The sequence below is a fragment of the Macrobrachium nipponense genome, chromosome 6 (genome assembly GCF_015104395.2).
Source record: "Macrobrachium nipponense isolate FS-2020 chromosome 6, ASM1510439v2, whole genome shotgun sequence".
In the NCBI taxonomy this organism is placed as follows: domain Eukaryota; kingdom Metazoa; phylum Arthropoda; class Malacostraca; order Decapoda; family Palaemonidae; genus Macrobrachium; species Macrobrachium nipponense.
Window position 1 is genome coordinate 121,692,466 of NC_061108.1, and position 27,598 is coordinate 121,720,063.

Sequence of the window (27,598 nt, forward strand, 5' to 3'; positions counted from 1 at the left end):
CTTTTGAACTAGTATTGTACAGCCATCCATCACCCCGAGGCCTTTAATAAAAACACCTAGGGCAGATCCATGGAAACAGTTGAACTGCCATGGCCTTTCCAGTTCCCCATTAGGTGGAAGCACCTTCTCTAGCAGCAAGAAAACTCAGGACAACTAAATAAAGAAAAATTATGGTTTCTGCCAGGTAGATCTGAAATCCCCTTTACCCACCTAACATGTCTTCACCGTAATGAGTGAAGCTGAACTCAAACACAGGAGGCTTACAGATTGTTAACCCTATAAAGGGTGACCTGGAGGCATCTGCAATACCAGGCAAGTTCACTGTCCTTTATTCAAAGCCCTGCATAGAGGACATGAAGGAGCAATAAGTATTTTTGGCTATTATGGCAACTTGTGCTCAACCAATACCTTATATGAGTGCTCTAGGCTGTTAAGTTTCCCTTGTGCTCCCAATAATGCAGTCCTCTGGGCTGAACAGTTACCCAAGTTTCCCTAAAACCCACAGAGGAGTGCTCTTAGTAGAACATTTGCTATTGTGCTCACCAGAAACCAATTGGCACTTTTGGTTCAAAAGATAACCTAAGTTAAAACAAAACCCAAAGTTGCTCTTGGTAATTATTAATAAAGGTAGTAAAACACAAAACTAAATCCTGACAATATACTAAATAATACAAATGTTGGTTAAAGTATCCTTGGGTTCTTTACATTACAAAAGGTAATAAATTTCTTTATTGTGATAGCCCTTGATTATATGAGAAGATTAAGATAACTGATTAGATAAGAATACAGTACATATCATGATAATGAAAATTTATCTACATTTATAATATGAAAATTTGCTCCAGGCTGCCATTCTTCACTTGTCTTGCTTTAACTCTCAAAAACTGTACTTAGGTTTCTTTGCATATATAAAGTAACTTGCACATTTGTAAAACTTCAATGGTAGCTACTGTACAGTGGACTCCCCGTATTCGCGTTCTCCAGATTCGCGGACTCACACATTCGCGGATTTCTCTTGGGAACATTTCCCTGCATTATTCGCGGAAAATTCGCACATTCGCGGTATTTTTCTATGATAAATATCCACAAGTTCCTGGTTTTTTTGATGAATTTCATCATAAAATGCACTTTTTGTGATAAAACTATTAAAAAAACCAAGCATGAAAATTTTTAGTAGGTTTTTCTTGAGTTTTAACTAACAAAATAGGCTGTTTTTAGCATTTTTATAAGGGTTCTAAACATTCGCGGGTTCTAACTATTCACGGGGGGGTCTGGTACGCATCCCCCGCGAATACGGGGGGGGACCACTGTACATTCAAGATATTTAAAATTGGTATTTATTACCAAAAGACTTACTCCATAACACTATATCAAACTGTATTCGCATTAATGTATTTTACATCTTGCTTTAATAATAAGATAAATTTTTAATTAATTTGTATTTTTCATAAGTAACAAACCTAATAAATCTTCTCTTCTAGTGCCAGCTGGAAACCAGTTAAAAACAATAAAAAAAAAAAACTGTAAATGTAAGGAATCTCTGGTATCTGGCATCCAATACCTAGTTGAGGTAGAAGCACGTCCAAAATACTGCTTGAATCCAGTAATGCATCAGTCTTTCTTCCAAACCAGGATGAAACATAAGAGGGGTGGCTAGAGGTGGGCAGTCAATGTTAAGACCTCAGGTTTGTTAGCTATGAAAAATACAAATTAATTAAAAAATTTGTCATTTCTTCATATGCAGACAAACCTTCGGTCTTAGGCACACTTGGAGGGAGGTATGAGAATCCTGAACTGACTGGAGGTTCAGCATACCTGATCATTCTTCTTAGAAATGAGAATTCTAAAGAAGAGGACCTAAACCTCTGAGATGTTAGATAGCTAACACTCAGTCCATTGGGTTTAAATACAACGAAACGTCCAGATTCATCGCATACATGGAAGACAAAAAGAAATATGTTATTGTTATAATACAATTAAGTTTGTTCATACTTACCTGGCAGATATATATATAGCTGTATTTCTGACGTCCGACAGAATTTCAAAACTCGCGGCACACGTAGTGGGGCGGCCAGGTGGTAGTACCCATTCCCGCCGCTGGGAGGCGGATATCAGGAACCATTCCCATTTTCTATTCATATTTATTCATGACCCTTGTCTCCTGAGGGGAGGAGGGTGGGCACTCTAATTATATATATCTGCCAGGTAAGTATGAACAAACTTAATTGTATTATAACAATAACATTTTGTTCATGAAACTTACCTGTCAGATATATATATAGCTGGATCACACCTTCGGATGGTGGGTAGAGACAGACTAGGATTTTTAGGAAACTTAAATTAAAATAAAAGATTAACTTATTGGTTCCTTACCTGATAGCAAAGTAGACTATGTGATTACTGTCACTTAAAGCCTGCTTATGCTTTTATCAGAGTTGCCAGCCAGGTTTGGACCTGTAGTGCTGGTGCACTCTGGATGCTCTGTCAACGGGGACGTGACCACAATGTGACAAGACCATCTAGCCAAACATATGGCAGTAACACAGCAACCGACCACCACCTGACCAACTAACCAAAAAACCCCTGACATTAACACTAAGGAATGGGAGATTTCCACAGAAGATCTCACCATCAACCAAAAACACAATAAACTAACCTAACTAAGCTAAGGGATAGGGAGAGAGCCACCTTCAGCCCCCAAAACTGTGTCTGCCAAAATGTGAGGCCCCAAAGAACTACAGTTCTCGTAAATCGTTCTCACATCCCGGAGGTAATGTGAGGCGAATACGGAAGTGCTCCTCCAGAAGGTGCTATCAAGAATATCTCTGATAGACATATTCCTTTGGAAGGCAAGAGAAGTAGCTACGGCTCTGACCTCGTGAGCTTTCACTTTAAAGAGGCTCATATCAGTCTTCTGGCAAGATGAATGAGCCTCTTTAATGACGTCCCTCAAGAAGAAAGCAACAGCATTCTTCGACAACGGCAAATCTGGTCTCTTCACCGAGCACCAGAGATTACCTGAGGGACCTCTTATCTCTTTAGTCCTATTCACATAGAACTTGAGAGCCCTGACAGGGCACAGGGCTCTCTCTGGTTCTTGACCCACGAGACTCGATATTCCTTTGATTTCAAAGCTCTTTGGCCAAGGATTAGACGGGTTCTCGTTCTTAGCCAAGAAAGAAGGGTTCAACGAGCAGACAGCGCTGTCTCCCTTGAAACCCACTAGGCTACTGAACGCTTGGATTTCACTAACTCTCTTCGCCGTCGCCAGAGAAGCTAGGAAAAGCGTTTTTCTCGTCAAGTCCCTTAGAGAAGCTTCATGGAGAGGCTCAAAGGGACTTAGCATCAGATGTTTCAACACCACATCTAGATTCCATGAGGGCGGTCTTGCCTGTGGAATCTTGGTGGTTTCGAACGACCTTAAGAGATCGTGCAGATCCTTATTGTCGGAGAGGTCCAGTCCTCTGTGGCGAAAAACGGCAGACAACATACTCCTATAAACCCTTGATTGTAGGAACTGCCAATTTCTGCACATTTCTTAGATAGAGTAAGAAATCTGCTATCTGATTCACAGAGGTCGTGGAAGAGGAAATTCCTTCCTTCTTGCACCATGCCCTAAAGGAGGACCACTTAGATTGGTAGACAGCTCTTGAAGAGGCTCTTCGAGCATTAGCGATTGCTCTCGCAGCTGCCTTTGAAAAGCCTCTCGCTCTGGCCAACTTTTCGATAGTCTGAACGCAGTCAGAGCCAGAGCGGAGAGGTTTTGGTGAAACCTTTTGAAGTGAGGCTGTCTGAGTAGATCTCTCCTCCAGGGCAACGTTCTTGGGAAGTCCACAAGGAATGTCATGACCTCTGTGAACCACTCTCTTGCTGGCCACATTGGGGCAATCAGAGTCAACCTTGTCCCTTCTGAAGCTGCGAACTTCCTCATTACGTCCCCCATGATCTTGAATGGGGGAAAGGCGTAAAGATCCAGGTCTGTCCAGTTCCAGAGCAACGCGTCCACTGCAATTGCCCCTGGATCCAGAACTGGGGAGCAATACAGAGGAAGCCTCTTCGTCCTTGATGTAGCGAACAGGTCTACTAGAGGACGTCCCCACAATCTCCATAATTGTTGACAGACTTCCTGGTGCAAGGTCCATTCTGTTGGTAGAATCTGATTTCGGCGACTGAGAAGGTCCGCCCTGACATTCTGAACCCTGCCACGAATCTTGTCAGGATCTTGATGCGCCTTGCGTCTGCCCATAGCAGAACTTCCTTCGCCAGGAGAAAAAGGGATCTGGAGCGAGTTCCTCCCTGATTCTTTAGATACGCAAGGGCTGTGGTACTGTCTGAGTTGACTTGAACAACCTTGCTTGACAGTTTGTCTTCGAAGAACTGCAGCGACAGGAATATCGCTGCCAGTTCCTTACATTGATGTGCCAGGCTACCTGTTCCCCTCTCCAGGAGCCTGACACTTCCTCCCCCCCTAGTGTTGCTCCCCAACCGGAAATGGAAGCGTCTGAGAACAACACTAGGTCGGGGCTCAGAAGATTTAAGGAGAAGCCCTCTCGTAACTTCTGAGGGTCGAGCCACCATCTTAAGTGGACTTTTACCTTGTTGGAGATCCTTAGGATCGCATTCAGGTCCTCTTCCGCAAGGAAAAATTGAAGAGGCCTGAGGTGCAGTCTTCCCAGCGAGACAAACTTTTCTAGCGAGGAAATGGTGCCCAGCAGACTCATCCACTCCCTCACCGAACAAGCTTCTCTCTCTAGGAAGGCTGCGACTTTCTCTAACCCCAGTCGCTGACGTTCCTGGGATGGAAACGCCGAAAAGCCACTGAATCCATCTGAATCCCCAGATACACGATGGACTGTGTCGGGGTCAGATGCGACTTTTCGGACTTTTTTTTAGTTGACCAAAAGACCCAGAGACTTTGCTAGGGCTAACGTAAACTGAAGGTCCATTCAGACACTTCTGGCCTCGAACGAGCGCTCTGATCAGCCAATCGTCGAGGTATAGAGATATCCTGATCCCTGACGAATGGAGCCACTTCGCTACATTCCTCATAATCATTGTGAAAACCATCGGGGCCGTGCTGAGACCGAAACAAAGGGCTCTGAATTGCCAAACCCTGTTGTCCAAGACGAATCTCAGGTACTTCCTTGAAAGAGGGTGGACTGGGACGTGGAAGTACGCGTCCTGCAGGTCCAGAGACACCATCCAGTCGCCAGGTCTCAAGGCTCCCAGCACCGACTGAGGCGTCTCCATTTTGAACTTGATCTTTTCTACAAAAAGATTGAGCCTGCTCACATCCAGGACCGGGCGCCAACCTGACGACTGCTTCGGCACTAGGAAAATCCTGTTGTAGAAGTCCGGTGACTCTAGGTCCAAGACTTGTTCCACCGCTCTTTTTTCGACCATCTGGTCTAACAGATCGAAAAGAATACTTTTCTTCTCTCCCTGATAAGATGGAGAGAGGTCTCTGGGAGTTGATGTTAAAGGAGGAGGATGTAAAAGGGGATCTTGTACCCCCGCTCTACTATCTTGAGAGTCCAAGGATCCGCCCCTCTCTGCCTCCAAGCCTCCACAAAGAATTCCAGTCTGGCCCCGACTGGCGTCTGAAGGACGAGATCTTCATTTGCTGGTTTTGGGTTTGAATGAAGCTCTTCCTCTCGAAAAACCTCTCCCTCGAGGAGCTGCTCTCGAGGGGGTGCCCCGCGAAAGGGTTTTGACTTTCTTCGGGGGTTTGCTGAATGTCGAAGTGGAAGGAACTGCTGGACGTCTTGAAGACTGTACCAAGAGGTCCTGGGTCGCCTTTTCTTGCAAACTCTTTGCAAGATCCTTTACCATAGCCTGGGGGAAGAGATGGTCCGAAAGAGGCGCAAAGAGCAATTCCGCTTTCTGAGCGGGAGATACCGACTTAGCGGTAAAATTGCAAAGCAGTGCTCTTTTCTTCAGGAAAGCAGTTCCAAAATGAGAAACTAGCTCCTCCGAACCATCCCTGATGGCCTTGTCCATACATGACAACACGCTGGACAGCTCCCCCAGACTGAGATAATCAGGACTTCTCTAGACTGAAGGTCTAAAACTCCCAGACACCAGTCTAGGAAATTAAAAACATTTAGGGTACGAAGCAGTCCCTTCAAGTGGTGGTCAGTCTCCACAGGAGTCCAGGACACCTTAGCAGACGATAAGAGAGACCTCCTCTGAGCGTCCACTAAACTGGAGAAGTCACCCAGGGCGGACGAAGGAACCTTTACTCCCACGTCCTCCTTGGTCTCATACCAAATTCCTCCTTTCCCGGCGAGTCTAGAGGGTGGATGGGCGAAAGTGGTCTTGCCCTGATCCTTCCTTCTAGACATAAAGTCTTGAAGCTTCTTAAACGCCCTCTTGGTCGACAGCGATGTCTTCATCTCGACGAATTCAGGGGTCTTAACGGTCTTGGAAGACGAAAGTTGAGAGGGAGGAGACCTAGGGGCTGCCGGCTGGAACTTCTCCCCGAAGGCTGAACGTAACAGCCTAACAAGAACCTTGTAGTCCGAGACAGCTGAAGCTACCGGCTGTTCTTCTTCGACGGAACTCCCTGGACTACTAAGTTCCCCTTCCTCCCTAAGAGGAACTGGAGAACGCCCATCAGGAGAGGGAGTACGTCCAGCAGTCTCAATCCTGAACAATGACTTCCGTTGGTTGGAAGTACCCGCTACAGGTACGGAATCGCCCTTACGTCGATCCTTAGAGGGACGGACATCTTGTGAAAGAGGAGCGTCCTTAGAAGCAACGGGAACTGTCTTAACAGACACGTCCCTACGAGAGGAAGCGCGAGCTTCCTGACGAGAGGCGCCAAAAGCGTCCTGCTTAGCCAAGCAAGCGTCCTGCTGAGCGTCCTCAAAAGCGTCCTGCCTCGCTCGAAAAGCATCCTGCTTCGAACGGTGAGCGTCCTGCGGAGCGTCCTCAAAGGCGTCCTGTCGATAACTCAAAGCGTCCTGCTTCGAACGCCGAGCGTCCTGCCGAGCGTCCTCAAAAGCGTCTTGTAGAGAGCGCAAAGCGTCCTGTTTAGAACGCCGAGCGTCCTGCCGAGCGTCCTCAACAGCTCCCTGCCGAGAGCGCAAAGCGTCCTGCTTCGAACGCCGAGCGTCCTGGCGAGCGTCCTCTCCTGAGAGAGCGAAAGATCTACTCGGAGAACGAGAACGGTGACGATCCGGAGGAGGAGAGAGAGACGAGCGAGACGAGAGAGAATGAGGCTGCTTCGTCCTCGACGGGCAGCCGAACGTCCTTCCTACGCTTAGGCTCGACTGCTGCTGGGCGAGTCCTCTGAGCCATCAGCGACGTAATCTGGTCCTGAAGGGACACTAGGATATCCTTCGTAGGTGACGAAGGAGCATAAGAAGGGGCAGGACTGAGCCTGCGAGAAGGCGAGGGGCGAGGGGACGCCTCCTTCCTTCTAGCAGGTACAGCTATCTGCCTCTCAGGTGAACACGCCTGTGCGTGGAAACCAACGTCCTCGTCGGTAGAAAGCCTTCCTCTCTTCTGAGGAGGAAAGGCGTCATAAGCGTCCTCTGACGAAAGAGGAGACATAGGACGTGAAGCGTCCTCAAAGCGAAAGGTCCTTTTCAACGGACGCGAGTCTCTCCGAGCGCTCCACCCCTTGCGCGGGAGGACGCTTCGGAGGACGAAAAGCAATCTTTCAGGACACGCGCTCGTGCGCGCTCCTTGGCAGCCTGGGATTTAGCAACAAGGCCTGCCGAAGGGACGCCAGATCGGTGGGGAGCCCCGTAACCCTCTTGCGGCTTTCGACATACCCACTCCCTGAGTCCTGGGAGTCCGATAGAGGTCTAGGCCTAGAGGCATTATGGGGCCGATCTGACGCCCCCTCCACAACACTAGGGGCACTAACACAAACTTTCACAGGGCCGGTTTCTAGGGCCAAAACTTTAGATTCGAGAGCACGAATAGACTCCAGAATCAGAGAAAGGGTGTTACCTTCTCCAGACACAGCACTGGGGCCCGAAGGCAACAAAACAGGATTAGGCTGAGCAAAATCTACTGGTGTTAGAGGAGGAGAAATGTTACTATCCTTACCTTTAGTAGAACTGCCCTTGGAGGAAGACCTCCTGACTCTATCGCGCTCCAATTTACGTCGATAGGTCTCATACATCTTCCATTTATCATCATCCAAATCCTTACATTCATTGCACCGATCATCAACCAAGCAAACATGCCCCCTGCAATCCATACAAACTGTGTGAGGATCAACTGAAGGTTTAAGAAGCCTCACCTTACATTCACTCCTCACACACACTCTGAAACTTCCAGTACTTGATCCCGACATCATGTACACAGAAAAGCCAATCCAAAATCAAAAACCAATCCACTATTACGCGTGCCAATCCAACAATCCAGAAGTCGATACCAAAAGTCAATCCAGATAATATTAAGCGAGATAATCAAAAAATCCTAGACGGAGGTACTGCAAACAGTTGTTTGCAGCACCGGCGACAGAAAAAATATGAATAGAAAATGGGAATGGTTCCTGATATCCGCCTCCCAGCGGCGGGAATGGGTACTACCACCTGGCCGCCCCACTACGTGTGCCGCGAGTTTTGAAATTCTGTCGGACGTCAGAAATACAGCTATATATATATCTGACAGGTAAGTTTCATGAACAAAATATCTGTTCTAGCAACAAACCATGCTAGCCACAAGAAACGGGTTTGTCACCACTCCTCACTCCCCTTACTGGAGAGAGAAGTTAAAGCAACTAAAAAGCAGATTTATATGTTGTGTGGAACATAAAAAGTGCTGTAACAGTATGGCTGCAATGCTCATCTGCATCAAGCCAGTTCCAGTATATGATGTGTCTATTCTTCTAACCGCCCGCAGGTATGAAGAAAGGTGTACAGAGAAAGAAAAGAGACCAGTCATCTCTCTCATTACTTGCTCCACATAATCATCCTAGGCAAGATACAAACTGTCCCACCAAGGGCACTAGATGAGTTACACTTGTTGAACAGCCACCACTGGACCCAAGGAAAAAGTGTCCAAGTTCTTCAAAAATGCCATGGAGGAACCTAATCCTGTGGTGTCATGCACTTCTGCATTCGCCTAATTGATGACAGAACTTGACGATGAGGAGCAGATTTGCCTAATCACGTTGTGTAGTTGAACAAAAGAGTATTCTAAAGCACCTCTTTCTTGATTTGGTTAATGTTAACATAAAGTCTACAAAACCTAAGCTGTAGGTGATAAGTCCTTCAGATAACAACGCAGTGCTTTGACAGGTCAAAGCAGAAACTACTGAAGGTCACTAATAACAAACTCCACACTGAAAGGAATGGAAAAGGAGGCAAACATGTTATTGTAAACCATGGGAATCTGGGTCTTAGCCACGGATTTTGGGGCAAATTCGAAGCTACTACCTGTAACCCATTATGAGTCTACATCATAAGCCTGACCCTGGAGCTCTCCAACTCTTCCAACGAAGACAAAGTCAGAAAGAAACTTTTTCCAAAGTCAGCTTCTTGTAAGATGATTGACGCATGGGCTCGAAGGAGCTTGAGTGAGACTACTCGGTATCAGAGTAAGGTCCCACGTAGAAGTCTGAGGTTTCTAGGTGAACAAGACTGCTCAAAACTCTTGAATCACACAGAGAATTCTCAGGGCAAAGTGAAGTCTACATCCTTCAGATGAACTAATCACAAGTCAGCCCTGTAGCCCCTTGCCAGAATAAACAGAATTTTCTCTGTTCTGTGAAAATATCCAGATCTTTATCTATTGAACAGAAATTCTGAGTGGAGAGAAAACCTCTTGATGACACCAATCACAGCAGCAGATGGCTCACCCTAAATAAGGCTGACAAAGATCCTCTGAAGTAGCCTTACATCTGAGCCACTGCTCTGCAAGAAAGATCTCTTGCTCAAAAGAGATACTGGACACACTCCGGAGATGATGAGATAAAGATCCTACTGATTGGTGGTATCTTTCCACACGAGACTGGGCGAGACAGTTGTGCTAAAGCAGAATCTCTCTCAGCAAATCAGTTTGCAGCCACAAGGAGCTACTAGGGTCATTCTAAGATTTTGGAGCATGACAATAGCAGTTCGTCTTCATCCATCCCCTCCAGATCAGGGGCACAGAACGCACAGGACAAACAACTCCATATCAATGTGTTGGAGTTGAAGGCAGCTTTCAAGGGTCTTTAGGAGTTTCAAGAAAGGGTGGAAGGGCACTCTGTCGTTCAACCTCCCAGAATGTTCCCAGTATGCAGACGGGAATCCTCCGCCCCAGCAAACAGAACTGGTGTTGAACCGTGTAGCGAAGAGGTCTAACATGGGTCTTCTCCACGTAGACAGAGGAAACAATAGGATAACACAAGGGGATGTCCTATGATAATATGCTCTTCAAAGATACATTCTAAATATCCTACTGTCAACCTGTGCCACCAAACCAACAGTCTCGTTCGTATGTGCATACACAATGTAATAGTAATTACACTGTTCTGGAAACTACCCACTTATTTCATATACAGTGGGTCCCTCGTATTTGCGGATTTCTCTCTGGACCAAATCTACCCATAATTTGCGGGAAAATCGCCTATTCACTGGGTTTTCCAATGAAAATAATCACTAATATTGTCCATATAATTGGAAAAGTTAAGTGTCTTAGTTTTTACAGGAAAACTGACCTGATTAATAGCTCTCCTAGGGCTGGCCTGAAGGATTGGATAGTTTTTACGTGGCTAGGAACCAATTGGTCACCTAGCAACGGGACCTGCAGCTTATTGTGGGATCCGAACCGCACTATATCGAGAAATTAATTTCTAGCAGCAGAAATAAGTTTCTCTGATTCCGCGTTGGCCGAGCCAGGAGTCAGACCTCGGACCACCGGTTTGGCAGATGAGTGCACAAACCACTCGTCCAGAGAGGAACTCGTATAATGGAAAAATCATTACGACTATCGGACGAAAAAATTTATGATTTTTTTTTAAGAGTTACCGTGCGGACATAAGGAAAAAGTTTTTTTCATAAATTCACCTTAAATTGAAATATTGTGCTAGAGACTTCCAGTTTGTTGCAAAATGAAGGTAAATGATTGAGTATTACTAGAATATATCAGTTGTAGCTTACAATTGCCTTTTTTTTACCTTTTTGGTAGAGTCAAAGTTGACCGAAGGTTGAAATTTTGGCACTTGTTATTTATATGAAAATATTTCAAAACTCATAAAAGTTACAACCATGAGTTGTTTTTCGTTGTATTCTACATGAAATTGCACACATTTTCATATATAATACTCTATGTAACAGCTAATATAAAATAGTGCAAAAATTATGTCAAAGTGACAATATAATTTCTGAGATGTGTCGCTGATGCTTTTTAGTGCAAGAAGAGAGAAATTTGCGCTTGCGCGCCTGGGTAACGATTGTAAACAAAACAACAGCTTGATCCGTGAGCTCCCAGCATCCCCCGAGGTGCGTGATTCAAAAGTTTTTGCCTAGTAGGCCTTTAACTATTTTTCCGCAAATTTTTAAAAAACCTTTTCTTCGTCGACATACCATACATCGGTTCAACACCCGATAGACAATTTTCGTCGACGTTTAATACGTCCAATCAGCCTTAAAGGGTTAAGACCTCAGGTTTGTAAGTTATGAAAAATACAAATTGGTTAAAAATTTGTCATATTTATGATACAAAAGTGATTTAATAATTTTCAAATATCAATATTGATAAAACTGTATTAGTAAGTTTAATAAGATTAAATAACAATTCTCTCTCTCTCTCTCTCTCTCTCTCTCTCTCTCTCTCTCTCTCTCTCTCTCTCTCTCTCTCTCTCTCTCTCTCTCTCTCAGAGACATATGTTTTTTGTGTGATAAATCATTTGTATGATAAATGATTTACTATTTTCAAATATTAATAATATAAATGTAAACAGCAATAATATCATTTAGAAAATACTATAGTGAATTAGTAAAATATTTGTTTATAAATTTTAAAAATTATGTAAGAATGAAGGAAATCTGTCTTCTCTCTCTAACTCCGGGTACTAAAGCTGTCAAATATATCAAGTAATGTGACAGGAGGGGGAGGAGCTGTTGGGTTGTTACCACTAAGTGTTCATGTAACTAATTTCTCTCTCTCTCTCTCTCTCTCTTACAGAGATGAGAGAATTTTTATAGTACACATACCTACCTTATGTTTATTAATTTTTTCAAATAATAATAATAACTGTAATTACAAAATTCATATGTGATAGTATTTTAAATAAATATAATAATCTATCTATTTCACTCTTTTTAAATAAGGATAACACTCTCTCTTAAGCCACACAAGATATGTACGTCATAGTGGTAACTCCCTCTGTTTCGCCAGAAGCGTTAGAAGTGTATGTACATAAATTAACATTTCTGAGAGAACAGAGATAAACAAAAATCGTATGTGGTAGTATTCTAAAGAGACGAAATAACCTTTTCATGTCACTTATGTAAGGATAACTCCTCTCTCTTACTGAGATGGGAGAATTTTTATGGTAGATGTATGTGTTATTAATATTTTCAAATAATAACATAACTGTAATTTCAAATGAAAATTCTTCCCTTCCTCTTTCTTTGTTGTATTCATTTTCCTACCTTCTCTCAACTCCGGACTCGGGAAGCTGTCAAATAAGTCAAGTAATGTCAGGGGAGGGGAGCAGTGGCACATAATGGTCAATGTTTTTAATGGTTTTTATGCAATCTCTCTCTCTCTCTCTCTCTCTCGTCTCTCGACTCTCTACTCTTCTCTCTCTCTCTCTCTCTCTCTCTCTCTCTTGCTCTTACTGAGATGAGATCATTTTTATGGTACATGTATGTAATAAGTTAATAATTAATATTTCCCAATAACAATACTATAATATGTATAATAATAACACTATAACTGTAATTACAACATTCATATGTGAGTTCTTTAAATATAATAATCTTTCCATTTCACTCTTTTAAATACTGTAAGGACAACTCTCTCTCTCTCCACAAGATATGTATGTCATAGTGGTAACTCCTCTCTCATCTGCTCTCCGCTCTCTCTCGTCATCTCTTCTCCTTCATCTCGCTCTCTCTCTCTCTCTCTCTCTCTTGCTTGACTGCCAGTGTTAGAAGTACATATGCATGTATGTATATACCTTTAAAGGTACTAATGTTTAACATTACTTTGAAATTATATTGATACAATCTCAATCTCTAAGTTTAATACAGTAATATGATAATAATTTAAGGTAAATTTGATGTAGGATGTTACATAAGGTATACATTTGGTGTTTCTATTTCTTCCTTCTTTTACCCCTCACTCACTCTCTCAGCAAAATTATTGTTCAGCCCTCTCTTTCTCTCTTCTCTGGAAAAGATATATGTATTTATGGGAGGGGAAGAAGTGTTGCCTACAGAAATTAATTTCAATCTTTTGATATCGTAAGGAGTGTCTCTCTCTCTCTCTCTCTCTCTCTCTCTCTCTCTCTCTCTCTCTCTCTCTCTCTCTCTCTCTCTCTCTCTGTTTATATATTTCTAATGTTAAAATGTTTCAGATGACTTTGAAATGATATTAATAATAATACTGAACAGTGCTTCATTACAAGTTTAATAGTTGACTCAATGATTATCACAAATATTATAACAGTATACAAGAGAATGTTTTAAACTATTAATGTTTTATCTCTAATCACCATAAAAATATTTAAAATATGAATTCTCTCTCTCTCTCTCTCTCTCTCTCTCTCTCTCTCTCTCTCTCTGAGAAAGTACTAAAGATCTTTTGCAAATTTCTTTTAGCCTCAGAAGCATTACTCAGCCTTTTACTTTACCTCCCTTAGCTTTTGCCCTTCACCCTATATGCATCCAACTTCTTTTAACTTTATTTTGCTCTAATTATCATATTCATTTGAAAGCAAACCCATAAGACAAGTCCTATTGAGGCCTGAAAATGTTACTCACTGGATTGTTTTAACCATTATAATTATATAAAATTTTGAGTTCCTACAAGGAGCCACTTAACGCAAAATCATATTAAATGTGCATATTAAATACCGTTGGATTCCCAAAACTTGATTGATACATACAATAAATAATCCCATGACAATACACTGCTCCATTGCCTAAACTATATAATAAGCCCTGATTAACAAACTAAGAAATCAGAGCAACAAAATCTACAGTAGCATACAGACCAAAAGAGTAGTTACGGAAATACAAGTTCATTAATTAAGTCTAACCGTTAACAACCAAAAAGTAAATGTACAATACTACTCAAAAATGATTACTTCTTACCTGTGCATCTGTATAATTGTGCGCAATATTCTTTAGATTGCGGCGAATGCCTGAAATTTGTAATGCCATCCTGCGTGAAGTGCAAAGATGCTTACGCTAAAACTTGCAAGAAGGTCTTGGCTTGTCTCTTTACTACTGAATAATCATTGGAGGGTCAATAAAATTCATTACAGCTTTTGCTCCCTCTTACCCCTTGTCACATACCACTATCTGCAGTTCTCCTGAAAAACAAGAAGGAAAACTTAAGATACTTGATAGCGAAAACTAACAATAGATACGTATTAAATGTTCCATTTCCAAAAGGTTCACTGAAAACATTGCATTCTAATTAATCAAGTTTAATTTATACTTAGCAAAATGTAGTAACTGAATAAGAAATAAATTGTTCCACTATTTTTTCTTACAGTGCGTGCTAGTATGCAGTATTAGTATAGTATTGTACTTTAATGTCACTCACAATGTCATCAAGTTATATTAGTTGTTATTCTTTACTATATATTTATAAGATAGATGAACTCAGGAAAACTTAACATTTTAAGCAGCAGTTATCTTAACTTGATTGAGAAACAGCATTCAATATTAAAAATTACAAATTTGTAAATCTGATTTCCACACTTCTAAAACTCTCGTTCCAAAATATGAACTTCTTAATTAATATATAAAGTACCATGATTATCAAAATGTAGTATAAGAGTGGTTACCATTTAAGTCCTCCAGTTCAAGAGCAGAGTATTTGATACTCATTGATGAGCCATCACAATAACAAAGGAAACAACCATTCAGTCACATAAGAAGATACCACTAAAGTCAGGGAATATCTGTTGGTGGTGTATTCACGTTCTCAGTAAAAGGATGGTTACAACTTAAGGGGGCCGGCCGGAACCTCTATATATGGAGGTATAGGGCGAAAAATGCAATGTCATGAAAAAATTCATGGAGCTTCATATGGCAATTGAGAATACGTATACGAAATATTTCGTCAAAATTCCTCTTACTTTCGTAGTTACAGGGTAATTAGTTAACGTAACTCAATAAGCCTAAAACATTGATCCGTACAAGAAAATGCAATATTTCTTCTATTATCGTAAATTTTGATAATTATTGTCAAAGAAATTGGGAGAAATGGCATCTGTAGACATTCCCCGAGTCGAGAAGGAGACTTCAGGCTCAAGCTACGAAGTCCAGTCCTGTTTTAGTGCGATCACAGACGTCACGTAGTCAACACGTTCCATTTCACGTCTGACAATCGCCTGCTTTCACGTATGTTTATGTATGTTTCGGCAAGAATTTCATCATGCCAATGAGGAAAAGACAAGGGAAACATCTCGCTAACATCCAGACGAAGAAAAATCGCTCAAGTATTATTACAGAATATCATAATATATGCGTAGTTAGTGAAGAGAGAGGGGAGGGTTACTTAGTAACGCCCCCGTCTTGCTTGACAGCACACGTCACACTGTGCCTAAGGCTACGATCTTTGAGCAAAGAGATCTTCATTTATGATAAATAACCAAGTTTTGGTTTTTAAATACCCAAAATGGAATATGAAATTCATAATAATCATGATTTATTAAATTGTCTTTGTAAAAAAAGTGTACGCCTTCGAGTTTTACCTCTTGACATTCTCTTGCAATTACGTTTGTTTATCTTTGTTTCGGGCAAGAATTTCATCATGCCAAAGAGGAAAATACAAGGAAAACATCTCGCTAACACACAGAAGAAGAAAATTCGCTGTAATAAGCAGAGTTAGTGAAGGGGAGAGAGAGAATTGCGTAGGAAGGAGTGCCCCATCTTGCCTCAAGCGGTGCCCCAGGCTGCGATATATGAGCAAAGGGATCATCATTTATGATTAAATTATGATAAATAAAATAGTTTTGGTTTATTAATACACAAAAAACAATTATACATTCATAATAATCATTATTTATTAATATTGTCTTTATAGAAATACGAAGGAAAACTTTGAACGCCCGTATCTCAAAACTATACTTATTGACCTTCAAAATCTATCTTCTCACTTAGTTTTAAAGCTATAACATTGGAATTTGGTATATAACTCAGAAAGACATTATAGAACAATCAAATACGTAGAGCCCTTTTTTCCAATTTTTGTTTCGTATTTTTTTTATAAATTTTTTTCTCCTGATTTATAGGGTTTATATTTTGACCATATTGAAAAATTCATATCTAGCAAAAAAATGACTTTTAGAAAAAAACTCTCCATTCGATTGGAGGTCTACATCAGGTCTATATATGGTAGTAATCCCAGGTCTTAATATTAAATATCAAGGGAGGAGATAGAATTTGAAAAATGGTTATTTTCGGGATAAATCGCCCTGGCGTCACAAAACCGAATGTCAGAGGCGAAAATCATATGCGGTTTGGAGATGTCCCAAGTCACCTTATTAAGTGGTATGAATATCAAGGTCCTGTCCTTAAAAAAGGGCATTAGCCGGCCGGCCCCCTTAAGTATGGCCACATTGAAAGCTCAGTTAATATATGGAACAACCAAAGTACTCATGAACTTGTGCAGAACAAAGTGAACAATTACTCTACAAAAAATTGAATAATCTAATGGCAAAATTAAAATGTCCATGTCAATTCCCCCTTACAAGAAAATGGTCATTATACTGTACAGGTGAACAAGGATGCAAGGGTTTCAGTCAGAAAACTACCTCATTTTCTCAAGCCATCTGGACTAAAAATTGTGGATTTGGGAGTTTCTAATGCAGCAGCAGACAGTATTTTCCAATCATTTCATGAACATATGAAGGTTGAACACACTCAAGAAAGTTAACAGTATCTTTCTGAAGTCTTCAGTTCCATACATGCCCCAACAAAACATTGAAAGACTAAGCAAAAGGTCTTCTGCATAGTGGTCTGGAACTAAAGAGGCAAAAAAGCAGACTGCATTGTTTTGATTGGGTTATAAAGAAAACTTGAAACAGTCTATGGTACAGGGATAAGTACTGTTACTAATTCCTGGAGAGTAAGCAATTACCAATTTATCCTGAAAAGGATAGTCTTCAGTGCAGGGACGAACAGTTCAATCTTCGGCAAATAGATTCATATACGACAATGAAAGGATCGAATTCAAGGGTTTAGGCACTCAAATCAACTTCATTTCTAAAGAGCACAAAAAATTCTCCTGGTCTACTGAGGGATGTAAGACTAGTCCACGCAGCCAAAGGCCTGAGCCAAGTATGATACATGATTCCAATTTGACAGAACAATATACTGTAATCAGTCAAGAACCAGTTGAAGAGCTGACTGAGAAAGTGTGCATTCTTTCAGTACACCAGAAACAGAATAAGTACCACTCATCCAGCTTTTAAATGACAGCAGATCTATATGATAACAAAATTGTCCCTACTGTCTACAATGCAATTCCTCCTTAGAGGTGACAAACAAAAGCTCTCACACTAAGGTTCAGGAATTCAATGTTTTTCTCAAGAGAGGAATTGTAGTTGGAACACAATAATCCATCTTTGGGAAGCTATCTGAAAAGTTTTAAAAATTTCCATTCCTTCAATATACTAGCTAAACAAACTCTTAGCTGGATAATTATGGCAGGTCTGCATGGTTTGAATGATTTCCTGGTTATCTACACTGCAGGCTCTTCCTCAGTTTTACCACTAATAAGCCTCAAATATAAAGTTGAGCAATTCCAGTTTCTTGTGGGAAGAGAAAACTTCAATTCACATACATGAATCTACTACTATTAGGAAGCTTCTACAGACAAATTTGTAACGAGAAAATTGGTTGATAATCTGTTCTTGTTTTAAGTAAAGAATAATTTGACAATCTATTCTCGTTTCAGGTAAATAATTAGAAAGATTAGAATAATTTCAAAATCTTTGGCACTCACAAACTGGTCCCGAAGGATTAGCGATTATGCTTAATTGTACTCCAGTTCAGTCACACAGAAACAGCTATGAGGTATCTTGGTAGTGTCAACAGACTTAGATTAACCTTTGGATGGAGCAATAAGCGAGGATAAACAATGAGTGATGGGACAGGGAAATGAGATGCTTAGTGAAGGAAAAAGATCTAAGGTGCAGTTGCAAGACAGAAGGGAGGACTATGTGCAGGATTATGGAAAGATGGATAGTGTTCAAGAAAACTGAGAGAAAAAACAGAGGGAACCTAATAAAATGAAAGGGAGACAGTGAATGTAAAGAGGTAAAAATCGAGGAGAAAGTTGAATGAGCACATGGATTTCTGAATAAAATGATATTGTTAAACTACAATAAAGTTTTGTACATACTTACCTGGCAGATATATACTTAGCTATAGTCTCCGACGTTCCCGACAGAATTTCAAATCTCGCGGCACACGCGACAGGTAGGTCAGGTGGTCTACCTTACCCGCCGCTGGGTGGCGGATGTACGAACCACTCCCGTAAGCTTGTCAGATTTTTCTCTTCCACCTGTCTCCTGAGGGGAGGCTGGGTGGGCCATTAATCGTATATATCTGCCAGGTAAGTATGTACAAAACTTTATTGTAGTTTAACAATATCATTTTTGTACATGAACTTCCCTGACAGATATATACTTAGCTGATTGGCACCCTTGGTGGAGGGTAAGAGACAGCTCAATAATACAGGTAAGACGGGAAACAACTAATGTTGTAGGATATAAAAACCTTGGTTCTCACCTTTTCAGGATGAAGACTTCATAGATACTATCTCTGAGTCTGCATTGCCTGGAGAGCTACAGCTAGGACGTGACCTGATGCTGAAAGACTCTCGGATCTACCACTGGGATATGTGATCCCCTATTGTGGTAGAATCCAAGTCGGATGCTGTTAGAGGGACCTTGTCCGCTTACCTAACAGATCCTTACCACTACCTCTGCAAGGAGCCAAAACCCACCAGACCACCTAACCAAAATACAAAGGGTTAATATTACGACAAAAAGAGGTGCCTCCTGCAACCTCTTTCAGACACCAAAAAACAACAATATAAAATATAGGGTAACATATAAAAAATTTACACAGGATAAGTTTCAGCTCCCTGCCCCAGCACCGAATCCGCCGATACGAAAGGACCCAAGGCGAAGCATTTATCATATGTGATTTTTACATCACGTAGGTAGTGGTTTGCGAAAACCGATTGGCATCTCCAAAAAGTCGCCTCCATCAAGTTCCGCACAGACATATTTTTTCTGAATGCAAGCGAAGTTGCGATGGCTCTCACCTCGTGAGCTTTCACTTTCAGTAGTCTAAACTGATCTTCCTTACAGGCAACATGTGCCTCTGTAATAAGGCTTCTCAGAAAAAAGGAAAGAGCATTCTTCGACATGGGCCGAGTGGGGTCCTTTACGGAGCACCAAAGTACATCTTGATTAGCCTTAAGTTGTTCCTTCCTCTTAAGGAAATACTTCATAATTCTCATAGGGCAAAGAGTTCTTTCAGGCTCTTCCCCTACTAGAAAAGATAAACTACGAACTTCAAAGCTCCTGGGCCAAGGGCGTGATGGGTTTTCATTCTTTGCAAGGAAACTTGGAAGAAACGAACATACCATAGAATCTTCCTTAAACCCTACATTGCCCTCAATAGCTTGGAGCTCACTCACTCTTTTAGCTGTAGCTAGGCCAAAAGGAAGATAGCCTTCTTCGTCAAGTCCTTGAAAGAGGCTAAGCCAGGAGGTTCGAATCTAGACGATCCAAGGAATTGTAGGACTACGTCTAGATTCCAGTTCGGTACTACATGAGGACGCTTAATGGTTTCAAATGATTCTAATAAGATCATGCAGGTCCTTATCATCGGATATATTTAAGCCTCTATGCCGAAATACCGCCGCCAACATACTGCGGTATCCCTTAATAGTTGACACAACCAGATGACATTCTTCTTTGAGGAAAATAAGGAAATCCGCAATTTGGGTCACAGAGGTACTGGAAGAGGAAATGTTCTTCCTCTTGCACCAACGTCTGAAGACATCCCACTTTGACTGGTATACACGCAAGGTGGAAGGTCTCCTCGCTCTTGCGATTGCTTTAGCAGCTGCTGCTGAAAAGCCTTTCGCTCTGACCAAACTTTGGACAGTCTGAAACCAGTCAGACTGAGAGCGAGGAGATTTTTGTGGTACCTGTCGAAGTGGGGTTGTCTGAGTAGATCGCTCCTTAGCGGGAGCGATCTTGGAAGGTCCACCAACCATTCCAGTACCTCTGTGAACCATTCTTGGGCCGGCCAAAAGGGAGCGATTAAGGTCATTCTCGTTGAATCGGACTCTACGAACTTCTTGATAGTTAGCCCCAGGATCTTGAAGGGGGAAACGCGTAGACGTCGAGTCCGTTCCAGTCTAGAAGAAGAGCATCTATTGCTACTGCCTCTGGATCCGATATCGGAGAGCAGTAAGGATCCAGCCTCTTGTTCTTTGACGTGGCAAAGAGGTCTATGTGTGGCCTGCCCCATAACTTCCACAGGCTCTGGCATACATCCAGATGAAGGGTCCACTCTGTGGGAAGGACCTGATCTTTCCTGCTGAGGAGATCTGCTCTTACATTCCTTTCTCCCTGCACGAACCTGGTGAGAAGCTTGATCCTCTTTCTTCTGCCCACAGAAGAAGGTCTCTTGCTGTCTCGTACAGGGAGAAGGAATGCGTCCCCCCTGTTTCTGATGTATGCCAGAGCTGTAGTGTTGTCCGCGTTGACCTGCACTACCGATCTTCTGACTTTGGGCTCGAAAGCCTTCAGAGCCAACCACACAGCCATCAACTCCTTTCTGTTGATGTGCCAGGCTACCTGTCCCCCACCCAGGTACCTGACACTTCGTTGGTTCCCAGAGTTGCACCCCACCCCATGTCCGACGCGTCGGAGAACAACACCAGGTTGGGGGTCTGTGATTGAAGAGACAGTCCCTTCGCAAAGAGGTTGGGATCTGTCCACCATAAGAGATGTTTCTTGATGTCCTGGGATAACGACAGGGAGAACGTCAAATCCTGAGAACGACGACTCCAATTCCGATGAAGAAAGAATTGGAGCGGTCTCAGGTGCAACCTTCCTAGGGAAACGAATTGCTCCAGAGAGGAGAGTGTCCCCAGCAGACTCATCCACTCCCTCACTGTGCATACTTCTTTCCCTAAGAAGGTTGTTACTCTCTCGAATCCTCGGGCTATCCTTTCCTGCGAGGGAAAAGCCCGAAAACTCAGAGAGTTCATCTGTATCCCGAGATACACACACTCTTGCTCGGGAATTAGTGATGACTTCTTGAAATTGACGAGAAGTCCCAAAGCCTTCGTCAATTCTAAAGTTACTTGTAAGTCCTTCAAACAACGATCTTCTGAATTGGCCCTTATTAGCCAATCGTCGAGGTACATGGATATCCTCACCCCTTTCAAATGAAGCCATTGAGCCACATTCCTCAAAATCCCCGTGAACACTTGAGGGGCCGTCGAGAGGCCGAAACACAGAGCCACCCTGAACTGAAAAATTTTCCCCCCCATCATGAATCTGAGAAACTTCCTCGAGGAAGGATGGATCGGTACGTGGAAGTAAGCGTCCTGAAAATCCAAGGAAACCATCCAGTCCCCTGACGAAGCGCTGCCAGCACTGATGAAGGCGTTTCCATCGTGAACTTCTTCTTTTCTACGAAGAAGTTCAGGGCGCTTACATCCAACACCGGTCTCCATCCCCCTGAGGACTTCGGAACTAGGAAAAGGCGGTTGTAGAAGCCCGATGAATGATGGTCTGTCACTAGTTCGATAGCCCCCTTCTCCAGCATCTGATCTACTGCTAGATGGAGAGCTTGATTCATGATGGGGTCTCTGTACCTGGCCGTCAGTTCCCTTGGGATGGTCGTCAAGGGAGGTCTTTCGACGAAAGGGATAGGTAACCTCTCCTCAAAATAGAAAGGGTCCAAGGATCCGCCCCTTTTTGGGCCCAGACTTCTGCAAACTCTAAGAGTCTGGCGCCCACCGTTGTTTGAAGGACTTGCAAGTTATTTGGGGGCTTTAACAGACTTGGCGAAAGTCTTACCCCTTCTTGAAGGTCTACGACCTCTAAACGTAGAGGTTCTTGATGAAGATGCCCCTCGAAAGGGTTCTCGAACACTTGCCTTTTCCTTCTTAGCCTTGGTAGGGAAGGAAGGGCGAGGTTTTCTTGCCGACTGTGCCAAAAGGTCCTGGGTGGCTTTGGCCGAAAGTGACCTCGAAATGTCCTGCACTCGATGTTTCGGGAACAACTGAGTAGACAGAGGAGCAAACAGCAAAGAAGACCTCTGAGCATGGGAGACCGACTTCGTTAAGAAGGAACAGTAAACCGACCTCTTCTTCACGATGCCGGCCCCATAAAGGGAGGCGATTTCACTCGCTCCGTCTCTTACTGACTTGTCCATACAAGACAAAACACACATAAGATCATCTGGTGAAATTGACTCTGGCACTTCAATTTTCTTGGCTAGGGACTCCCAACGACCAATCAAGGAAGTTAAATACTTCTAGCACTCTAAACATACCTTTGAGCAAATGATCCAATTCGTTCATTGCCCAAGTCGTCTTAGCAGAGTTAAGGGCAGTTCTCCTTGTCGAATCTACCAGTGCCGAAAAATCCGAATCAGCCGAAGACGGTAGACCCAATCCTAAGGGCTCTCCTGTTTCGTACAGAAACCAGCGCATCCTGAAACTTCGAAGGAGGAAAAGCGAACATCGTTTTCCCCGCTTCTTCTTTGGAAGCCATCCAGGAACCAAAACTCCTCAGTGCCTTCTTCATAGAAAGAGTTGGCTTCATCCTCACACAAGAAGAACTCTTCGCTGTCTTCGCCGTTGAAAAAAGTGAGTGAGGAGAAGGAGGAGCCGTAGGCGTAAGGGAATCCCCAAAAACTTGTAAAAAGTCGCTCTGTAACTTCTTGTAAGAAGAGACAGCAGCAGAAGTGTTCGGTTCCTCATCCGAACCTTCTAGGACGTCTTGTCGAGGCGAGCGCGGAAGATCCTTAGGTGACGAAGGGATCCTAGCAGGAGTTGAGCGAGAGGTTGGAGAACGCCCTCTCTTAGAAGAGTTCACATCCACTGGAGAACGATGAGAAGATCTGGGAAGTATACGATGAGACTCCCTCTTCGAGGTATACGGAATCTCAGCCGAAGGAGAGGTAGGGCTCCTACTCCGAGAATTCTCGGAAACATCCGCAGGGCGCTTACGAGGAGGCGAGCGCCTTACTATACTCTATGCACCTATCCTGGGGCGAGCGGCTGCCAGGAGAAGAGCGCCTATCGAGAGCAGAGCGCTTGCGCGGCTCTCCATACCTGTCCAGTTGCGTACGATCAACGGAAGTTCGACTGGAAGGCGAAATGCGCCTACTAGGAGAAGGCTGCTTGCGAGACTCTTGCGTCTAACAAGAGGGTAACATTCAGGAGAAGGGCGCTTCAAAACTAACGAGCGCCTACTTAGGAGAAGGGCGCTTCCGGGATTCCTGGTGCCTACCAAGAGACAAACGGTCAGGAGAAGTGCGCCTAGAAGCGGGAGAGCGCCTACACGGAGAAGGCGCTTGAAAGACTCTTGTTGTCTGCCCTTAGGAGAATAATCAGGAGTATGACGCCTTAAAAGAGACGAGCGCCTACTAGGAGAGCTATGTGCAGTAGGCTCTTGGCGCCTACCTTGCGGGGAGCGGCTAACAGTAGGCCGTCTATCATGCACACGACTCCTACCAGACTCTAGATGCCTGTCAGGAGAGAAGTCACGATCCGATACTCGAGGAGAGTGACATCTGGAAGAAGAACGCCTACTTGTATAAGGGCGCCTTCTATAATCTTGAGGCTGCTGAGGAGAAGTCTCACGCGAGGGAGTTGAAGAAATCGCGTGATGAGCAGGTGCAGTGCGCTTACCGGAAGCGGGAATCCAATCTGGAGAAAAAACTTCTTTCTCCATAGAGGCGTCCTACCGATGTTTGGCGCCTTGAAATTGAAAGAGAGCCAGGCGAGCGAGGGCGCTCACGCGAGTGAGGGCGCTCCCGCGAGCGAGGGCGCTCACGCGCCATCCCCCACCTTCATACGAAACCTCCCCATATGAAGGAGAACGATCCTCTGAAGAGCGGCGCCTAGATCTCTTGATCGGAAGAGAAACGTCCTTCTTCCTACGTGATCTAACTGCTAGAGAGTCTGCTAGCGCCGTGATCTGAGCTTGAAGTCCCGCGAGTACTCTCGTAGGAGAATCTTCTAATTCTTCCTCGGAAGCAGGCGCCGAGCGCGGAGCGCGAGAAGAAGAACGATCACAGGATTTCTTGTGTTTCTTCGCCTCCACCGACGATTCTTCCGGGAAAACCTCCGGACTAGAAGCCAAAGGACTGCAGGGAGTCCTTCCAAGCCCTCTTCAACGGGCGCGACGCATCCGGGGAGTTCCAACCTCTCTTCGGAGAGGGAGACGACGAAGAGGAGAAGCATTGGCGTAGGAGCTCCTTCTTGTAGCGATCCGAGGCAGCCTGGGAGCGTACTTCAGGATCTGCCGAGGGGAACGCCTGACCGGTGGGGGCTCTCCCTAGCCCTCCTGCGGCTTTCGACTTTCCTACTCCACTGGAACTGGGAGTCTGGAAGAGGTCTAGGCCTAGAGGCACTAAGGAGCCGGTCAGACGCACCCTCCACAACACTGGGGACACTGCACTGATCACTAACACTCTCCTTACCTTCCAACTGACGAATCTTCTGATCCACAGAACGATTCTTGGCTTTCAGAGCTGCCGCCTCCGAAGGCGAATCTCCGGCTTCGGTGCGGGGAGCCGGGGCTGCAACTTGGGAAGAAGGTTCTAATTCTACGTTAGTACTATTAGGATCCACATCCAACTCACTCATTCTAGATCTGCTAGAACTTCTAGAGGAAGCCTTACGCACTCTATCACGTTCCAACTTCCTAACATAAGAAGAGAGAGCCTTATATTCTTCTTCATTCAATCCCTTACATTCACTACAAGGGTTAGCAAACGCACAATCATTCCCCCTGCATTTCATGCAAACCGTGTGGGGGTCTACCGAAGCTTTCGGCAACCTCACCTTACATCCTTCATTCACGCAAACCCTAAACAACACCGAAGTTTTAACTACCGATTCTAGATCAGACATCGTTAAAGAAAATCAAACTCAAAATCAAACCGGTCCACAATCAGCGTATGCCAAGCCAAACAAAGCGAATACGTCACCAAAAGAAGTCCAAATTAACTCCAGGCAAGCGAGAATCGAAAAACTATCGAGAGGAACCGACAACAGTTGTTATCGTTCCCGCGACAGAGAAAAATCTGACAAGCTTACGGGAGTGGTTCGTACATCCGCCACCCAGCGGCGGGTAAGGTAGACCACCTGACCTACCTGTCGCGTGTGCCGCGAGATTTGAAATTCTGTCGGGAACGTCGGAGACTATAGCTAAGTATATATCTGTCAGGGAAGTTCATGTACAAAAATAGTATGCAATGGACAGATACTGTCCAAAAAAAAATACAATCCTGTGTCCACTGTCCCAAGTATTTTTTTAAATTTCTTGAATAAGGATGATGAAAGAGAATGATTGAGAAATTTACAATTGATAATGTAAGAATGGAAATGAAAGTCTAAAAAAATGGAGATACTAATGGGTTTATGGTATTAAGAAATGCTGCAGTACAGCAGTGAAAGTATAACTAAGTGGCTGACCTGGTGTTTTAGATATATCTGGAAAAGGGAAAGGTTCCACTTGAATGAGAGGGTGGAGTAACTGTTCCTTTGTCTAAGGGTAAAGATGATTGAGGAGACTGTTATGAGAGGTATTCCAGAGTTACTTTTACCATACCTAGACCTAGAATACAGAATTTAGGTCAACCTGGTCCTAGAATGCATAATTTAGGCCAAAGGTCAAGTGCTAAGAACTAAAAGATCATTCAGCGCTAAAATAGAAATTGACAGTAAAAAGGTTTGAAAGGTGTAACAGGAGGAAAATCTCACCATTGCACTTTGAAACAATTGTTAGAAGAGCAATTAAAGAAAAGAGGTTGCAGCTGGAGCTAAGGGATGTTACAAAGAACCTTAAGTAATGCCTACAGTGCACTGTATGAGGTGCACTGATGGCAATGCCCTATATGGGGCATACCAAGACCAACACAAAGCTAAAAATAGAATTCATAGAAGCAATGTGGAAGGTGTTAAGCACATTTGGTACAGAATAAATACTGTTGAGAACAATCAAGTTTTTATGATTGCAGTAAAGCAGATGATTAGCTTGTAGGTTTATGGGTAACTGGCTTGGTGTAAAACTGGGCCTTCAACATGTAGGTATTACATGCATATCATTTTTCCCATACAGGCAGTCCCCGGGTATCGCTGGGGGTTCCATTCTCGGTTGGGTGCTGATAAGCAAAAACTGCCACTAACCAAAACTCAGCAATTTATGGTGCTTATGGTGCAGATATCTGGTTAATGGCACCTCTATTAGGTATGTTATGGTATCATGACTATTACTGGCCCCTTATGGTGCATATAACTGGAACTTGGCGCATTTGGGAGCCATAAACCGCCAATGAACCGAGTCTGCTGATAAATGGGGACTGCCTGTATTTTGAGGCTTAATTTGTACCATGATTTTCACAAATACCAAACATTTATAACTCACCAGAACAGCTTAAGTTATAAATCACATGAACCCACTTGACCAACTCTTCCATAATGTGGGACACAATTTATCTATCAAGGAGTGATAAGATACTAAAAATGTGCAGCCTCTGACTCAGGTATGTGAATTCAGTTTTGCCCTTGAATAGCTAAAAATGTATAAGATTATGACAATAAGGATTCACTGCATAGTAAGTTTACTGAACTACAATTTCAAGTTGTTACATTTTCTTAACTATTAAATAAGAAATTATTCAGTTTATGACCATAGTATATATACTCAGGTATACTTAATGGGATAAGGGCCGAGAGTCGTTGTTAAATCACATATAAATGATCATTCAACGAATATCATTTGACTAGAATTCTAAGGCAAAGCAACTATTTCCTAGCACACTAGACAAAATACAACACCATGATCAAGTAAGTTATCAATCTGATAACTTTAAAGCATACATGCAGATAGGATAGGATAGGATAAAAGATTAGTTTAACCAGACCTCTGAGCCTAACAAAGGCTCTTCTCAGGCTGATTCCAAGGAATTAACCTGAGAAGGAAAAAAACCTAGACTATTCAAAAAACAATATGAACAGAGACTGGTGTAGTTAAAGCCTAAACAAACAAACATGTAATCTATGAAACCTCTTAAACATAAGCACCAATAATACCTATCTGCCAGAGTAAATTTCTCCTAACATCTGTCAATATGGGTTGGGAATCCTTAATCAGTTATTAATACCAAATAGCCTAACACTTACAATGAAT

General features: G+C 43.1%; 1 protein-coding gene across 14 annotated transcripts in view; it reads right to left on the reverse strand.

Annotated features, from left to right (window-relative positions):
• LOC135216083 (epsin-3-like) overlaps window positions 1–27,598 on the reverse strand; it is a 305,512-nt gene that overhangs the window by 261,064 nt on the left and 16,850 nt on the right. For all 14 annotated transcript variants that reach the window (XM_064251091.1, XM_064251086.1, XM_064251088.1 and 11 more), the window contains exon 2: window positions 14,271–14,491. In XM_064251091.1, coding sequence (XP_064107161.1) covers window positions 14,271–14,339 — 69 coding nt within the window. In that variant the 5' untranslated portion in view covers window positions 14,340–14,491. The remainder of the gene's footprint in view (window positions 1–14,270; window positions 14,492–27,598) is intronic.